Source organism: Apteryx mantelli, chromosome 40 (assembly GCF_036417845.1).
Source record: "Apteryx mantelli isolate bAptMan1 chromosome 40, bAptMan1.hap1, whole genome shotgun sequence".
Classification (NCBI taxonomy): domain Eukaryota; kingdom Metazoa; phylum Chordata; class Aves; order Apterygiformes; family Apterygidae; genus Apteryx; species Apteryx mantelli.
Window position 1 is genome coordinate 34982 of NC_090017.1, and position 16134 is coordinate 51115.

General features: G+C 73.0%; 1 protein-coding gene across 1 annotated transcript in view; it reads right to left on the minus strand.

Moving 5' to 3' along the window:
• Positions 1-16134, minus strand: part of LOC136995230 (dynein axonemal heavy chain 2-like) — a 57325-nt gene that overhangs the window by 9824 nt on the left and 31367 nt on the right. Inside the window, 19 exon segments of the mRNA XM_067315054.1 lie at positions 181-361; positions 1197-1345; positions 2180-2366; positions 3404-3530; positions 4759-4958; positions 5046-5190; positions 5276-5409; positions 5506-5654; positions 6402-6555; positions 7935-8001; positions 8609-8757; positions 9793-9919; positions 10611-10828; positions 11291-11407; positions 11507-11676; positions 12563-12704; positions 13134-13366; positions 14499-14581; positions 15342-15481. Of these exon segments, the coding sequence (XP_067171155.1) occupies positions 181-361; positions 1197-1345; positions 2180-2366; positions 3404-3530; positions 4759-4958; positions 5046-5190; positions 5276-5409; positions 5506-5654; positions 6402-6555; positions 7935-8001; positions 8609-8757; positions 9793-9919; positions 10611-10828; positions 11291-11407; positions 11507-11676; positions 12563-12704; positions 13134-13366; positions 14499-14581; positions 15342-15481 (2872 nt within the window).

A 16134-nucleotide genomic window follows, 5' to 3' on the forward strand; every position in this document is an offset into this window, starting at 1 on the left:
ACCCGCACCCCGGGGTCCCCAAACACCCGGACCCTGGGAACCCTGAACACCTAGACCCCAGAGGGGGTCCCCGACCACCCCTACCCCAGGGTCCCGTTCCCGACCGCCCCCCCGCGCCCCGGGGTGCCCGTCCCTCCCCGTCGCGTCCCCCGCGGCGGCGGCGGCGGCGGCGGCACTGACCTTCGCGCAGGCCCCGGCGCAGCAGGGCGGTGGCGGCAGCCTCCCGGCCGGGGCCCAGCGCCAGGCGCAGCAGCCCGGGGGCCCCCGCGGCCTCCGCCAGCCGCCGCAGCGGCCCCTCGCCGTCCGCCCCCGGCGCCACCAGCAGCAGCAGCGGCCGCCGCGGCCCCGCCGCCGCCAGCGCCTGCGCCCGGAGCCCGCCGTCACCGCCACCGCCACCGCCACGGCCACCGCCACGGCGCCCTCCGCCCCGCCTGCGCCCCCTCGGTGTCCCCATTCGTGGCCCCTACTCGCGTTCTCCGCCCTGCGTGGCCCCATTCGTGTCCCCCTCCACGTCCCTCTGCCCCACGTGGCCCCCATCTGTGTCCCCTGACCCGTGTTCCCTTCCCCACGTGTCCCCATTCGTGTCCCCCATTTGTGTTCTTCGCCCCACGGGTCCCCACCCGCATCTTCCTGCCCCACGTGGCCCTGTCTGTGCCCCCCTCTGTGTCCCTCTGCCCGTGTCCCCTGATCCGTGTCCCCCACCCGTGTCCTCCTGCCCCACATGGCCCCCATCCGTGTCCCCTGATCCGTGTCCCCTTCCCGTGTCCCCATTCGTGTCCCCCCTTTGTGTTCTTCGCCCCACACGTCCCCATCTGTGTCCTCCTGCCCCACGTGGCCCCCATCCGTGTCCCCTGATCCGTGTCCCCCACCCGTGTCCTCCTGCCCCATGTGGCCCCGTGGCCTTTGATCAGTGTCCTCCTGCCCCACGTGTCCCCATTCACGTCTCCCGCCCATGTTCCCCCCCCATGTGTCCCCATCTGTGTCCCCCGCGTCCTCCTGCCCCCCGTGTCCCCATCCGTGTCCCCCACCCACGTCCTCCTGCCCCACGTGGCTCCATCCGTGTCCCCTGATCCGTGTCCTCCTGCCCCACGTGTCCCCATTCACGTCTCTCGCCCATGTTCCCCCCCCCCACATGTCCCCCATCCGTGTCCCCATCCGTGTCCCCCCGCCCCGCGCGTCCCCCCTCCTGCGCTCACGGCCTGCAGGTCGAGCGGCGGCGGCTCCACGAACTCGGAGCCCAGGGTGGAGACCACGAAGGCGGCCACGCAGGCGGCCACGCGGTCGGGCCGCAGCGAGCGCACCAGCAGCAGCCGCTGCAGCTGGTTGCACGAGTCCTGCCACTCGCCTGCCGGGCCGCCGTCAGCACCCGCCTCTCCGGGCACCCTCCTCCCTGGGGGCCCAGGCGTCCGGGGAACCCCTCTCCGGGGACCCAGGTGTCCGGGCACCCTCCTCCCGGGGGCCCAGGCGTCCGGGGAAACCCCCCCCCAGGAGCCCAGGTGTCCAGATGCTCCCACTCCCCAGGGCCCAGGTGTCTGGGTGTCCCCAACCCGCCATGGGGCCCAGGCATCCGGGCGCCCCCTCTCCCCAGGGCCCCAGGTGTCTGGGTGTCCCCACTCCCAAGGGACCCAGGTGTCCGGGCACCCCCAGCCCCCTGCCCTGGGGACCCAGGCGTGTGGGGGCTCCCCCGCCGTGGGGCCCAGGCGTCCGGGCACTCCCCCTCCCCAGGGACCCAGGTGTCTGGGGGACCCAGGCGTCCGGGCCACCCACAAGGGACCCAGGTGTCCGGGGACCCAGGTGTCCAGGACCCACCCAACCTGGGGGCCCAGGCGTCCGGGACCCCCCACCCCCAGGGACCCAGGCGTCCGGGGCCCTCCCGCCAGGGGGCCCAGGCGTCCGGGGACCCAGGCGTCCGGGACCCCCCCACCCCCAGGGGCCCAGGTGTCCGGGCTCCCCCACTCCCCAAGGCCCAGGTGTCCAGGCTCCCCCTCTGCCATGGGGCCCAGGCGTCCGGGACCCCCCACCCCCAGGGGCCCAGGCGTCCGGGCTCCCCCTCTGCCCAGGGCCCAGGCATCCGGGCTCCCCCCCTCCCCAGGGATCCAGGCATCCGGGGACTCCCCCCCCCTCCCCCCGCCGCGGGGCCCAGGCGTCCGGCGCCGGGGGGGGGGGGGGGGGGCCGTACCGGGCAGCGGGGCGCTCTCGGGCCGGGCGCTGCGGTACCAGCGGCGCCAGTCGCGCGGCAGCAGCTCCAGGGAGCGGCTCAGGCCGCGGAAGTGCGGCACCTCGTCCAGCGCCGCGACGTGGGCCCAGGCGGCCGCCGGCAGCCACCCGCCGCAGGGGTTCTCCATGCGCTCCTCCCGCGCCCGCACCTGCGCCGTGCCGTGCCGCCGGGAGCTCAGCGGGGCGCCGCGCGGTTGTGGGGCGCGCGGTCGTGGCGTGCGCGGTTGTGGGGTTGGCGGTTGTGGCGTGTGCGGTTGTGGGGCATGCGTTTGTGGGGTTGGCGGTTGTGGGGCACATGGTTGTTGGGCACGCGGTTGTGGCACACATGGTTGTGGCATGCACGGTTGGGGGTGGGTGGTTGTGGGGTACGTGGTTGCGGGGTTGGCGGCTGTGGGGCGTGCGGTTGTGTGGCACACGGTTGTGGGGCACGCGTTTGTGGCACACATGGTTGTCGTATGCATGGTTGAGGGTGGGTGGTTGCGGGGTATGTGGTTGTGGGGTTGGCGGCTGTGGGGCGTGCGGTTGTGGGGTACATGGCTGTGGCATGCACGGTTGGGGGGTGGGTGGTTGTGGGGTACGTGGTTGTGGGGCACACAGTTGTGGGGTTGGCGGTTGTGGGGCGAGCAGTTGGGTGTGCAGTTGTGGGGTGTGCCGTTGGGGTGGGCACAGTTGTGGGGTGCGTGGTTGTGGGGTGCGCGGCTGGGTGAGCGGTTGTGGGGCGCGTGGCTGTGGCATGTGCAGTTGGGGGGTGGGTGGTTGTGGGGTGCGCGGTTGTGGGGCACACGGTTGTGGGGTTGGTGGTTGTAGGGCACGTGGTTGTAGGGCGCATGGTTGTGGGGCACATGGTTGTGGGGTGAGCAGTTGGGTGTGCAGTTGTGGGGTGCGCCATTGGGGTGGTCACAGTTGTAGGGTGCACGGTTGTGGGGTGCGTGGTTGGGTGAATAGTTGTGGGGCGTGCGGTTGTGGGGTGTGCAATTGGGGGGTGCATGGTTGTGGGGCGCACGGCTGCAAGGCATGTGGTTGTGGGGCGCGCGGCTGTAGGGCGCATGGCCGTGGGGCGTGTGGCTGTGCAGCACGCAGTTGTGGCGTCTACGGTAGGGAGTTGCGAGGCTGTGGGGCGCACGGCTGTGGGGAGAGCGGTTGTGGGGCGCGCGGTTGCAGGGCGGTGGGTCGCGGGGGGACTCACCGCGCCGCCGCGCAGGAAGAAGCCGAACTCGTCGGGGCGGAGGCTGCCGGCGGCCGCCAGGATCCGGGCGCACAGGTGGAAGCTGAAGAGCAGCTTGTGGCGCTCGAAGAGGCCCTGGCAGGCGAACCTGGGGGCGCCCGGACGCCTGGGTCCCTGCGGGGGGCCGGGGCGCCCGCACGCCTGGGCCCCTGCGCCCGCACCCCTGGGAGCCGCCGGGGGGCTGGGGGTGCCCGGACGCCTGGGCCCCTGCGCCCGCACGCCTGGGAGCCGCCGGGGGGCTGGGGGTGCCCGCACGCCTGGGCCCCTGCGCCCGCACGCCTGGGAGCCGGTGGAGGGGCGGGGGGAAGCGGGGGTAGTGGCTGGTGCGGCGCCGGTGTAGCTGCACCGCCTGTACCTGGTGTAGGGGTGTCGCCCGGACCCAGTGTAGGGGCGTCACCTGTTCCCAGGGTCACCCGTACCCAGTGTAGGGGCGCCACCCATATGTGGCGCAAGTGTGTCACCCACACACGGTGTAGGCATATCACCCGTACCCGCTGTAAGGCTGTCACCCGCACACAGTGTAGCTGTGTCACCTGCACATGGTACAGGTGTGTCACCCGCACCTGATGTACGGGTGTCAGCCGCACATGGCGTAGATGTATCGCCTGTACCTACCCTATGGGTGTCACCCACACCCAGCGCAGGCACTACCTGTACCCACCGCAGTTATGGTGCCTGTGCAGAGGCAGCCTTGTCACTCTTACATGCTGTAGCTACTGTATGCGTACAGCCGCAGGCCTGCCCCCCAGACACACCGTAACCATGTCACCTGTCTCTGCTGTAGTTATGTGTACAGGCGCAGGCCTGCCCCCAGCCACACGGTAATCGTGTCACCCGTCCCCGCTGTAGCTACGCGTAGAGGCGCAGGCCTGTCCCCCAGACACACGGTAACTGTGTCACCCGTCCCCGCTGTAGCTACGCATACAGCTGCAGGCCTGTCTCCCAGCCACACCGTAACCATGTCACCCATCCCCGCTGTAGTTGCACGTACAGGCGCAGGCCTGCCCCCCAGCCACACAGTAACCGTGTCACCCGTCCCCGCTGTAGCTACGCGTAGAGGCGCAGGCCTGTCCCCCAGACACACGGTAACTGTGTCACCCGTCCCCGCTGTAGCTACGCATACAGCCGCAGGCCTGTCTCCCAGCCACACGGTAACCATGTCACCCATTCCCGCTGTAGTTGCACGTACAGGCGCAGGCCTGCCCCCAGCCACACTGTAACCGTGTCACCCATCCCCGCTGTAGTTGCGTGTAGAGGCACAGGCCTGTCCCCCAGCCCCACGGCAGCGGGCAGGGCCGTGGCGCGGCGCGGCGGACCTGTACACGGCGTAGGTGTGGTAGTGGTTGAGGGTGCGGAGGCGCTCCTCCAGCTTGCCGCCGCGCGGGCTCCGCCGCAGGCTGAGGCCGAAGAGCTCCACGTAGGCGTCCAGCGAGAACTGGTACACGGGCTCCAGCTTGGCCATGTCGGCCAGGGCGAAGAAGAGGAGGGCGGCGCGCTGGGCGCAGGGCCGGTAGGCCTGCGGGGGCGAGGCCGAGCGTGGGCGAGGCCGAAGGCGGCGGTGAGGGGGCCAGGGGGACTGGGGGGGACGCCGAGGGGCGCTCACCTCGCGGGCCCGGTCGATGCCGACCTCGGTGCTCTGGCTGCTGCCCAGGCGCTCGGCCACCTCGGCGGCGGTGGCCTGGGAGCGCTGCAGCGCCGTCACCAGCTGCGCGTCCTCCAGCAGCGAGCCGGCCGCCTCGTCCAGCAGCCTGCGGGTGACGCGGTGGCGGCGGGTGACACAGGGTAGGGCGGGGGGGACACCACCGGGGCGGCGCGGCGCGGCCCCGCACCCACCGCAGGATGCGGTCCTCCAGCTCGGCGAGGCGGGCCTTGCCGGCGCCGATGGCCGCCACCAGCGCCTCCTTCTGCTCCTCCAGCTCGGGGCGCTCCTCGCGCACCACCGCCGCCAGCAGCTGCGCCTCCAGGCCCTGGCGGCGGCGGGCGGGTTACACCGGCGCCGCGGCTGTTGGCACCGCTGCCGCGGCTGTTGGCACCGCCGCCGCCCCCCCCCACCACCCCGTTACCTGCTCAAGCAGGGTGAAGTTGACCACGGTGGTGCGGGCGACGGTCTCCGGGGGGAAATGGGGGTTCGGCAGCTTGGTGGCCAGGTACAGGCGGAAGTCTGGGTGACACTCCACGGCGCCCTCGCCCAAGCTCAGCAGCAGCCGCCCATCTGGGGCCGGGGGGGGGGTGTCGGGGCAGCCGTCAGGCGGGGCTGCGGGTGGGGTGGGGTGGGGGGGACGGGCCCAGGCGTCCGGGGGGCCCCACACACCCTGCACAGCTCCCTGAGGGGACCCAGGCGTCCGGGTGCTCCCCCTCCCCAGGGACCCAGGCGTCCGGGTGCTCTCCCTCCCCAGGGACCCAGGCGTCCGGGTGCTCCCCCACTCCAGGGACCCAGGTGTCTGGGCGCTTTCCCTCCCCAGGGGCCCAGGCGTCCGGGTGCTCCCCCTCCCCAGGGGGCCCAGGCGTCCGGGCGCTCCCCCACTCCAGGGGGCCCAGGCGTCCGGGTGCTCCCCCTCCCCAGGGGACCCAGGCGTCCGGGTGCTCCCCCTCCCCAGGGGGCCCAGGCGTCCGGGCGCTCCCCCACTCCAGGGGGCCCAGGCGTCCGGGCGCTCCCCCTCCCCAGGGGGCCCAGGCGTCCGGGTGCTCCCCCACTCCAGGGACCCAGGTGTCTGGGCGCTTTCCCTCCCCAGGGGGCCCAGGCGTCCGGGTGCTCCCCCTCCCCAGGGACCCAGGCGTCCGGGTGCTCCCTCTCCCCGGGGACCCAGGCGTCCGGGTGCTCCCCCACTCCAGGGACCCAGGTGTCCGGGCGCTCCCCCTCCCCAGGGGGCCCAGGCGTCCGGGTGCTCCCCCTCCCCAGGGGCCCAGGTGTCCGGCCCCCCCCCGCCCCCCTCCCCGGGGGCCCAGGCGTCCGGCTGACCGGGGCCGGGGCGGGGGGCCGCCAGGGCGGGGCGCAGGCCGGGCTCCAGCTCCTCGGCGACGTCCTGCAGCAGCACCGGGCGCCCCAGGGGGGCGGCGCGCTCCAGCACCCCCAGCGCCTCCGCCGCCGCCTCCGCCGACGACACCCGCAGGCCCTGGGCGCCGCGCCGCGTCACCGGGGACGCCCGGGGGACACGGCGGGACCCCGGGGACGCCCACGAGGACCCAGGGGACATGGAGGACATTTGGGGGACGCAGGAGGACCACGGGGACACCTAGGAGGACCTGGGGGAACGAGGAAACACCCAGGGGACCCAGGGGACACCCAGGAGAACGCAGGGGACACCCAGGAAGACCTGGGGGACATGGAGGATACCCAGGGGACATGGGACGATCCTGGGGACACCCAGGAGGACCCGGGGGACATGGAGAATACCCAGGGTACACGGGAGGACCATGGGGACCCCCAGGAAGACCTGGGGGACCAAGGAAACACCCAGGGGACCCAGGGGACACCCAGGGGACATGAAAGGACCACGGGGACATCTAGGAAGACCTGGGAGACCAAGGAAACACCCAGGGGACCCAGGGGACACCCAGGAGGACACAGGGGACACCCAGGGGACCAAGGAGACACCCAGGGGAACATGGGAGGACCCTGGGGACACCTAGGAAGACCCAAAGGACCAAAGAAGCACCCAGGAGGACCCAGGGGACATGCAGGGCACCCAGGGGACACCCAGGGGGCATGGGGAACACCCAGGGGATTGGGGGGGGGGACACCCAGAAGATCCTCAGGGGACATGGGGAACCCTGAGGACATGGGAGGGGACAGTGGGATCCCAGGAGACACGGGGGAACCCCGGGGGACACAGAAGGGGAGAGGGGGACCCACAGGAGACATGGGGGGACCACAGGGACATCTAGGAGGACCTGGGGGACCAAGGAGACACCCAGGGGACACCCAGGAAGACCTGGGGGACATGGAGGACACCCAGGGGACATGGGACGATCCTGGGGACAACCAGGAGGATCCAGGGAACATAAAGGACACCCAGGGAACACAGGAGGACCACAGGGACATCTAGGAGGACCTGGGAGACCCAGGAGACACCCAGGGGACCCAAGGGACACCCAGGGGAACATGGGAGGACCCTGGGGACACCTAGGAAGACCCCAAGGACCAAAGAGGCACCCAGGAGCACACAGGGGACATGAGAGGACCCAGGGGACATGCAGGGCACCCAGGGGACACCCAGGGGACATGGGGAACACCCAGGGGATTGCGGGAGGGGGGACACCCAGAAGATCCTCAGGGGACACGGGGAACCCTGAGGACATGGGAGGGGACAGTGGGATCCCAGGGGGCACGGGAGGGGACAGGGGGACCCACAGGAGACACGGGGGGGACCCCGGAGACCCCAGAGACCACGGGAGGGGCCCCGGGAGGGGACAGGGGAGGGGACTGGGGACACCGGGGGCCCTGGGGGACCGGGGGACGCCGGGAGGGGACGGGGGGGATGCCGGGGCTCACCCGCGGCTCCTCCATGTTCTTGATCCACCTGCAGGCCTGGCCCTGGGGGTCGATCATGAGGGGCCACCTGGGGACACGGGGGGGGGGGACACGGGGGGGGGACACGGGGGCTCAGGGAGGCCCGCAGCCCCCCCCCCCACGGCCACCAAAGCTCCCGGGACAACCAGGCCCCCCAGTAGAACCAGTGCTCCCAGTAGAACCAGTGCCTCAAAGCCCCCACGTACCCCCACCTCCCCAGTACCCTCCCCCCCAGGGCTCCCAGTGTCCCCCAGTATAACCAGTGCCCCCAAATCGCATCTTCTAGTCCACCCAGTGCTCCCAGTACACCCCAGTGCCTCCCAGTGCCCCCCCCCAGGGCTTCCAATGCCCCCCAGTGCCTCCCAGTGCCCCCCCGGGGCTCCCCCAGGGCTCCCAGTATCCCCCAGTGCCTCCCAATACCCCCCAGGGCTCCCCCAGTGTCTCTCAGTGCCCCTCCCCAGGCTCCCAGTGCCTCCCAGTGCCTCCCAGTACCCCCCAGGGCTCCCCCAGTGCCCCCCCAGGGCTTCCAGTGCCCCCCCAGTGCCTCCCAGTACCCCCCAGCGCTCCCCAGTGTCCCTCAGGGCCCCTCCACTGCCCTCCCAGTACCCCCCAGTGCCCCCGCAATGCTCCCCGTCCCGGGGGGGGGGGGGGCTCACCGCTGGCTGCGGGTGACGATGACGCCGCTGGCGGTGGCGAAGGCGTCGCTGGGGAGCCCCTGCAGGGCCCAGGCCCGCGCGGCCCCGGGGGGCGCCAGGAAGGCGAAGAGCGAGAACCGGGGGGCGCAGGGCAGCCCCCGCCCCCGCACCTGCGGGCCCAGGCGTCCGGGCCGTCGCGGCACCCCCCGCCGACGCGGGCCCAGGCGTCCGGGGGGCTGCCGCAACCCCCCCCCCCTCCCCCCCCACAGCCCCTCGCTGTCCCCGGGGACCCAGGCGTCCGGGGCTCCTCCTGCCACCCTGCCCCACCCCAAAGGACCCAGGCGTCCGGGTGTCGCCCCTCCCTTGTCCCTGGGGGCCCAGGTGTCCGGGACCCCCCCACCCAGGGACCCAGGCATCCGGGGCCCCCTCCCCTGTCCCCAGGGAACCAGGTGTCTGCCATTCCCTGAGGACCCAGGCGTCCGGGACTCCTCTTTCCCAGGGGCCCAGGCATCCGGGCTCCCCCCCACCTCCATCCCCAGGGGCCCAGGCATCCGGGGCCCCCCCAGCCCCCCCCCGGGGCCCAGGCGTCCGGCCCCCCCCCCACCTCCATCCCCAGGGGCCCAGGCGTCCTGGGCCCCCCCAGCCCCGCCCCGGGGCCCAGGCATCCAGGCTACCTCGGGCTCCCAGGCATCCAGGGCTCCCCTCTCCCAGGGCCCAGGCGTCCGGGGCCCCCCCAGCTCCCCCCGGGGCCCAGGCGTCCGGGCTCCCCCCCACCTCCATCCCCAGGGGCCCAGGCGTCCGGGCCCCCCCCCACCTCCATCCCCAGGGGCCCAGGCGTCCGGGCTCCCCCCCACCTCCATCCCCAGGGGCCCAGGTATCCGGGCTCCCCCCACCTCCATCCCCAGGGGCCCAGGCGTCCGGGCTCCCCCCCACCTCCATCCCCAGGGGCCCAGGCATCCGGGCCCCCCCCCCAGCCCCCCCCGGGGCCCAAGCGTCCGGGCTCCCCCCCACCTCCACCCCCAGGGGCCCAGGCGTCCAGGCTCCCCCCCACCTCCATCCCCAGGGGCCCAGGCGTCCAGGCTCCCCCCCACCTCCACCCCCAGGGGCCCAAGCGTCCGGGCTCCCCCCCCACCTCCATCCCCAGGGGCCCAGGCGTCCAGGATCCCCCCCACCTCCATCCCCAGGGGCCCAGGCGTCCGGGCTACCTCGGGCTCCCAGGCGCGGGCCAGCAGCTCGTGGCGGTCGGGGGCGGCGAAGGGGCCCAGGTAGGCCAGGCCGGCGGCCGCCAGCACGCAGTCACCCGTCACCGAGGCCAGCGCCTCGTCCAGGCCCCTGCGCCGCCGCCGCCCGCGTCACCGCTGCGGCCCCCGCCGCGGCCCCCTCTCCCCCAACGGCCCCCCGCGGCCCCGGAAGCAACGGCCGCCGTGTCCCCAACGGCCGCGTCCCCCCCGCCGCCACCGCGTCCCCCCCAGACTGCCGTGGTCGCCGCGTCGCCCCGGCTGCTGTGTCCCCCCCCAGGCCGCCGTGTCCCCACGTCACCTCGGCCTCTGGGGCCCCCCAGGCCGCCGTGTCCCCACGTCACCTCGGCCCCCACGCTCTAAGCGGCCCCCCCCAGGGGTAGATCTGCTCCCTTGGGGTAAATTTACCCCCGCCAGGGACAGATTTACCCCCCCAGGGGGTAGATTCCCTACCTGGTGGTAGATTTGCCCCACCTAGGGGCAGATGTGTCCCACGCCCACCCGGATGGGGGCTGCCAGCGGCCTCGCTCACCCCGTTGGGGCCGATCTGTGTGTCCCCCTTGCGGCAAATCTGCCCCCTTAGGGGTAGATTTACCCCTTCAAGGGGCAGATTTACCCCCCCAAGGGACAGATTTGCCCCCCCCAAGGGACAGATTTGCCCCATGCCCACCTGGACGGAGCACTGCCAGCGGCCCCGCTCGCCCGTTGGGACCGATCTGTGTGTCCCCCCTGCGGCAGATCTGCCCCCTTAGGAGTAGATTTACCCCCTCAAGGGGCAGATTTACCCCCCCAAGAGGCAGATTTGCCCCCCCGCGGGGCGGATGTGCCCGGCGCCCACCTGGACGGAGCGCTGCCAGCGGCCCCGCTCGCCCGCCAGCCCCTCGACCAGCTGGGCCGCCCGCTGCAGCCGGGCCTCGGTGTCCTGCGCCCGCCGGCCCAGCTCCTCCTTCTGCGCCAGCTTCTCCTCGTACTCCCGCGTCAGGCGCTCCAGGCGCTCCGCCACCTGCGGGGACGCGGTGCGGGGACGTGGCGCGGGGACGGGGGAGGCGGTGCGGGGACAGGGGACGTGGCGCGGGGACGTGGCTCGGGGACGCAGCTCAGGGACGCGGACTGGAAACAGCCACTGGGGATGCGGCTCGGGGACGCGGACCACGGATGTGGGACATGACTTGGGGACACGGTAACATGGCCTGGGGACACGGCTCAGCCTGGGGACATGGACCAGGGACACAGAGCGGGGACGCGGACCACACAGGGGGACGCTCAGGGACACGCTTGGGGACAACACACGCAGAAGTGACAGGAGGGGATGGGGACAAAAAGGAGGGAACAGAAGGAGACAGGAGGAGATGGGGAGGGACAGGGGGAGGACAGGGGTGACAGGGCACAGGACAAGCGAGGAGGAACAGCGAAGGGACAGGGGGTGACGGGGGGAACGGGGGGAGGGGGGACGACTAGGACCCACCTCGCGGAGCTTGTCCTGCGCCTCGGCCTGGGCCGCCTGCTTCTCGGCCAGCCGGGCCGTGGCAGCGGCCACGCGGACCCGCTTGGGCTCCACCACCCGGTGCACGCGGCCGTACGTCTGCGGGGGGGACGGGACGGGACGGGACCCAGGCGTCCGGGAGGGGCGTCCGGGAGGGGCCCAGGCGACCCCGGGCGGGTGGGGGGGGGGGGCACCCACCTCGACGGCGCGCACCCACATGCAGAGGGAGCAGGCGGCGCGGGCCACCCGCCCCACCACCTCGGGCTGGAAGTCGGGCTGGGCGCAGTAGGCGCCGACGCGCCGCAGCACCCGCTCCGGGATGTTGTCCCGGTCCAGGCTCAGCAACTGCTTGATGAAGTTGGGCTCGCCTGCGGGGGGGGGGAGGGCCGCACGCCTGGGTCCTCCCGGGAGCCCCGCCCCTCCCCCAGGCCCCGCCCCTTCCCCTAGACCCCGCCCCTTCCCTCTAAGCCCCGCCCCACCACGGCCTCTAGCCCCCAAGCACCTGCCTGAGCCCTTCCCCTCGCCAGCTCCATTACCTCACAAGCCCCTCCCCTTCCCAAGCCCCTCCCCTTCCCAAGCCCCTCCCCCTTCCCAGGCCCCTTCCAAGCCACGCCCCCTTCCAAGCCCCACCCCTTTGCCCAAGCCCCACCCCCATACCCAAGCCCCTTTCTCCCTTACCCCAGCACCAGCCCCAGCCCCTTCCCCTCTGCCTCACCCTGCCAGGCCCCGCCCCCTCTCCTCCAGCCCCGCCCCCCACACCACACCCACCTCCTCCCACCCAGCCCCGCCCCTTCCCCCCCCCAAGCCCTTCCCCATGCTCCGCCCAGGCCCTACCCTCACCCAATGGCTGACTTGCTTCAGCCCGGGGGGGGGGGGCTGGTGGCCCCGCCCCCAGAGGGGATGGCCTGCCCATGCCCTAGCCACGCCCCCATGAGGCCCCGCCCCTCACAGGCCCCACCCCTGCGAGGCCCCACCCCTACCGAGCTGGCGCTTGGCCTCAGCCCAGGTGGGCTCACTGCCCCGCCCCTCCCCATGCCCCCCTGCCATGGGGAAGCCCCACCTCCCCGGGAAGCCCCGCCCCCTGGGATGGCCCCGCCCCCGGGAGGCCCCGCCCCTACCGAGCTGGCGCTTGGCCTCGGCCCAGGTGGGCTCGCTGCCCCACCCCTCCCCATGCCCCCCTGCCATGGGGAAGCCCCACCCCCGGGAAGCCCCACCCCCTGGGATGGCCCCGCCCCCGGGAGGCCCCGCCCCTACCGAGCTGGCGCTTGGCCTCAGCCCAGGTGGGCTCGCTGCCCCGCAGGATCATCACGGCCTGCAGCACCGTCTCCACCAGCCCCGGCGGGCGCCCGTACGACTTGATCTCCGTCAGGTCCTTCTTGTTCAGCGACTCCAGCGCCTGCCGCCGGCACCGGCGTCACCGGCACCGGCACCACCACCGCTGCCCGCACACCCCGTCCCGGCAGTCACCATCCCCACAGCACCATCCCCGCGTCCCTGAGTCCCCACGGCCCCATCCCTGTGTCCTCACCATCCCTGTGTCCCCACAGCCCCATCCCCGCATCCCTGTGTCCCCATCCCTGTGTCCCTGTCATCCTCATGTCCCCACGGCCCCATTCCCCATGTTCCCACCATCCCCATGTCCCCACGTCCCCATCCCTGTGTCCTCACCATCCCCGTGTCCCCACAGCCCCATCCCTGCATCCCTGAGTTCCCACAGCCCCATTCCCCACGTCCTCACCATCCCCACGTCCCCACAGCCCCATCCCCGTGTCCCCACCATCCCCATGTCCCCGCAGTCTGCCCGTGCGTCCCCGCGTCCCCGCACCCTCATGGCCTCCTCGAGGGCGGGCATGGCCTCGTCCAGGTCGCGCTGGGCCTCCTCGGCCAGCGCCCGGCACTGCAGCTCCTCCTCGCTGATCTTCTCGCTGTTGGCCGCCACCGTCTGCGCCGGGGACGTGTCACTGGGGCCCTGAACCCCCGCGACCCCCCCCCAGACCCCATCCAGGAACCCTGGGATCCCCCTGGGACCCCCAGGATCCCCCGTGACCCCCCCAGACCCTGTCCAAGACCCACGAGATGCCCCCCACGACCCTCCAGACTCCATACAGGACCCCCAGGATCCCCCTGGGACCCTCCAGATCCCATCCAGGACCCGCAAGATCTCCCCAGGACCCTCCAGACCCCATCCCGGACCCACAAGATCCCCCCGGGACCCTCCAGACCCCATGCAGGACCCCCAGGATGCCCCCGGGACCCTCCAGACCCCATCACGGACCCGCAAGATCTCCCTGGGACCCTCCAGACCCCATCCAGGACCCGTGAGATCTCTCCCAGGACCCTCCAGACCCCATCCAGGACCCACAAGATCTCCCCCAGGACCATCCAGACCCCATCCAAGATCTGCAAGATCCCCCCGGGACCCTCTAGATCCTCTCCAGGACCCCTGGGATCCCCCCAGGACCATCCAGACCCCATCCCAGACCCGCAAGATCCCCCTGGGACCCTCCAGACCCCATCCAGGACCCACAAGATCTCCCCCAAGACCCTCCAGACCCTGTCCAAGACCCACAAGATCCCCCTGGGACCTCCAGGATCCCCTGGGACTCCCTCCAGACCCCATCCAAGACCCATGAGGTCCTCCCAGGACCCTCCAGACCCCATCCAGGACCTGTGAGATCTCCCTGGGACCCTCCAGACCCCGTCCAAGACCCCCGTGAGATGCCCCCGGGACCCTCTAGATCCTCTCTAGGACCCCCAGGATCCCCCCAGAACCCTCCAGACCCCATCCGGACCTGTGAGACCTCCCCCAGGACCATCCAGACCCCGTCCAGGACCTGTGAGATCCCCCCAGGACCATCCAGACCCCATCCAAGGACCCTGAGAGACCATCCAGACCCATCCAGACCCCATCGAGGTCAGGACCCTCCAGACCCCATCCAGGACTGTCAGACCTCACCATCCAAGACCCCGTGAGATGCCCCCGGACCCTCTAGATCCCTTCAGGACCCCGCAGATCCCCCCCGCGGGGGGCACTTCTGCTGCTCGTCGGCCGGGCCCTGTCGCCGCTGTCGGCCGTCGGCTGTGCGCGCGCTGGCGCAGGCAGTCGTCGCCTCGCAGCTGCAGCCATGCGGCCGGGCGCTGGGCCAGCTCGAGGGACAGTCGAGGGACAGGCATATGCGGAGAGCGGCACCCAGCGTCTCCTCCAGGCGCGCCAGCCCGCCGCGCAGGCGCCCCGCCGCCCGCCCCAGCGCCGCCCGCTTCTCCGCCAGCAGCCTGCGCCAGGATTGGGGGGCCGCGCGTGGGTGCCCGCCCTCCTGCCCCCCCAAAAAGGGCCCCCCGGGAGAGGGGTGGGGGGCGTCCGGCCCGGCTACGGCCCCACAAAATGGCTCCTGGGGCACCTGGCCTGGCTACCACCCCCCCAAAATGGCCCCCGGGGGTGCCTGACCCAGCTATGACCCCCCCAAAATGGTCCCTGGGGCACCTGACCCGCCTGCCGCCCCCCAAAAATGGCCCCTGGGGGTGCCCGGCCCAGCTATGGCCCCCCCAAAATGTCCCCTGAGATGCCAGACTGGTCCCTGCCCCCCCCAGAACCCCCATATGGGTGCCAGCCCCGTCCCCAGACCGGTCCCTGCCCCCCCCGGGACCCCCATATGGGTGCCAGCCCCCCCTCAGACCAGTCCCTTCCCCCCCCGGGACCCCCATATGGGTGCCAGCCCCATCCCCAGACTGGTCCCTGCCCCCCCAGGACCCCCATATGGGTCCCTGCCCCCCCTTGGGACCCCCATACGGGTGCCAGCCCCCCCAGACCGGTCCCTGCCCCCCCTTGGGACCCCCATATGGGTGCCAACCCCCCCCCAGACCGGTCCCTGCCCCCCCTTGGGACCCCCATATGGGTGCCAACCCCCCCCCAGACCGGTCCCTGCCCCCCCTTGGGACCCCCATACGGGTGCCAGCCCCCCCCAGACTGGTCCCTGGCACCCCCAGGACCCCCCCAGCTGGGTGCCCACCCCCCCGGGCCCCCCCCCGGCCCCACCTCTTGTAGGCGCCCAGCAGGTCGAGGTAGGTGCGGGGCAGCACGTAGCTGTGGCGCTGAGCCTCCTCCAGCACCTTGCGGGCCCGGGCGGCCGCCGCCGCGTGCACCGTCGCCAAGGCCTCCGCCACGGCGCCCCGCGCCTGGGCACCCGCACCCGCCTCAGGGGCGTCCGTGGGGACAGGGAGCCCAGGGGGACAGGGACGAGGCGCCCGCGGGGACAGGGAGCCCGGGGGGACGGGGACGGGAAGTCCGTGCCCAGGGGGATGAAAATGGGACGCCCGCGGGGATGGGGAGCCCAGGGGAACGGAGATGGGGAGTCTGCGGGGACAGGCACGGGGCACCCGCAGGGACGGGGAGCCTGGGGGGACAAGAACAGGGCGCCCATGGGGCTGGGGAGCCTGGGGGGACGGGGAGTCCGTGCCCAGGGGGACGGGGACAGGCACGGGGAGCCCAGGGGGACGAAGACAGGGTACCACAGGGACAGGGAGCCTGGGGGGATGGAGACAGGGAGTCCGTGCCCAGGGGGACGAGCACGGGGTGCCCACGAGGACCGGGAGCCCGGGGGGACGGGGACAGGGAGTCCGCGGGGACAGGGACAAGCACGGGGAGTCCGCGGGGACAGGGAGCCCGGGGGGACGGGCACAGGGTGCCCACAGAGACAGGGAGCCTGGGGGGACGGGGACAGGGAGTCCATGGGGACGGGGAACCCAGGGGGATGAGGACAGGGCACCCGCGGGGACGGGGAGCCCACGGGGACAGGGAGTCCGTGCCCAGGGGGACGAGGACAGGGCGC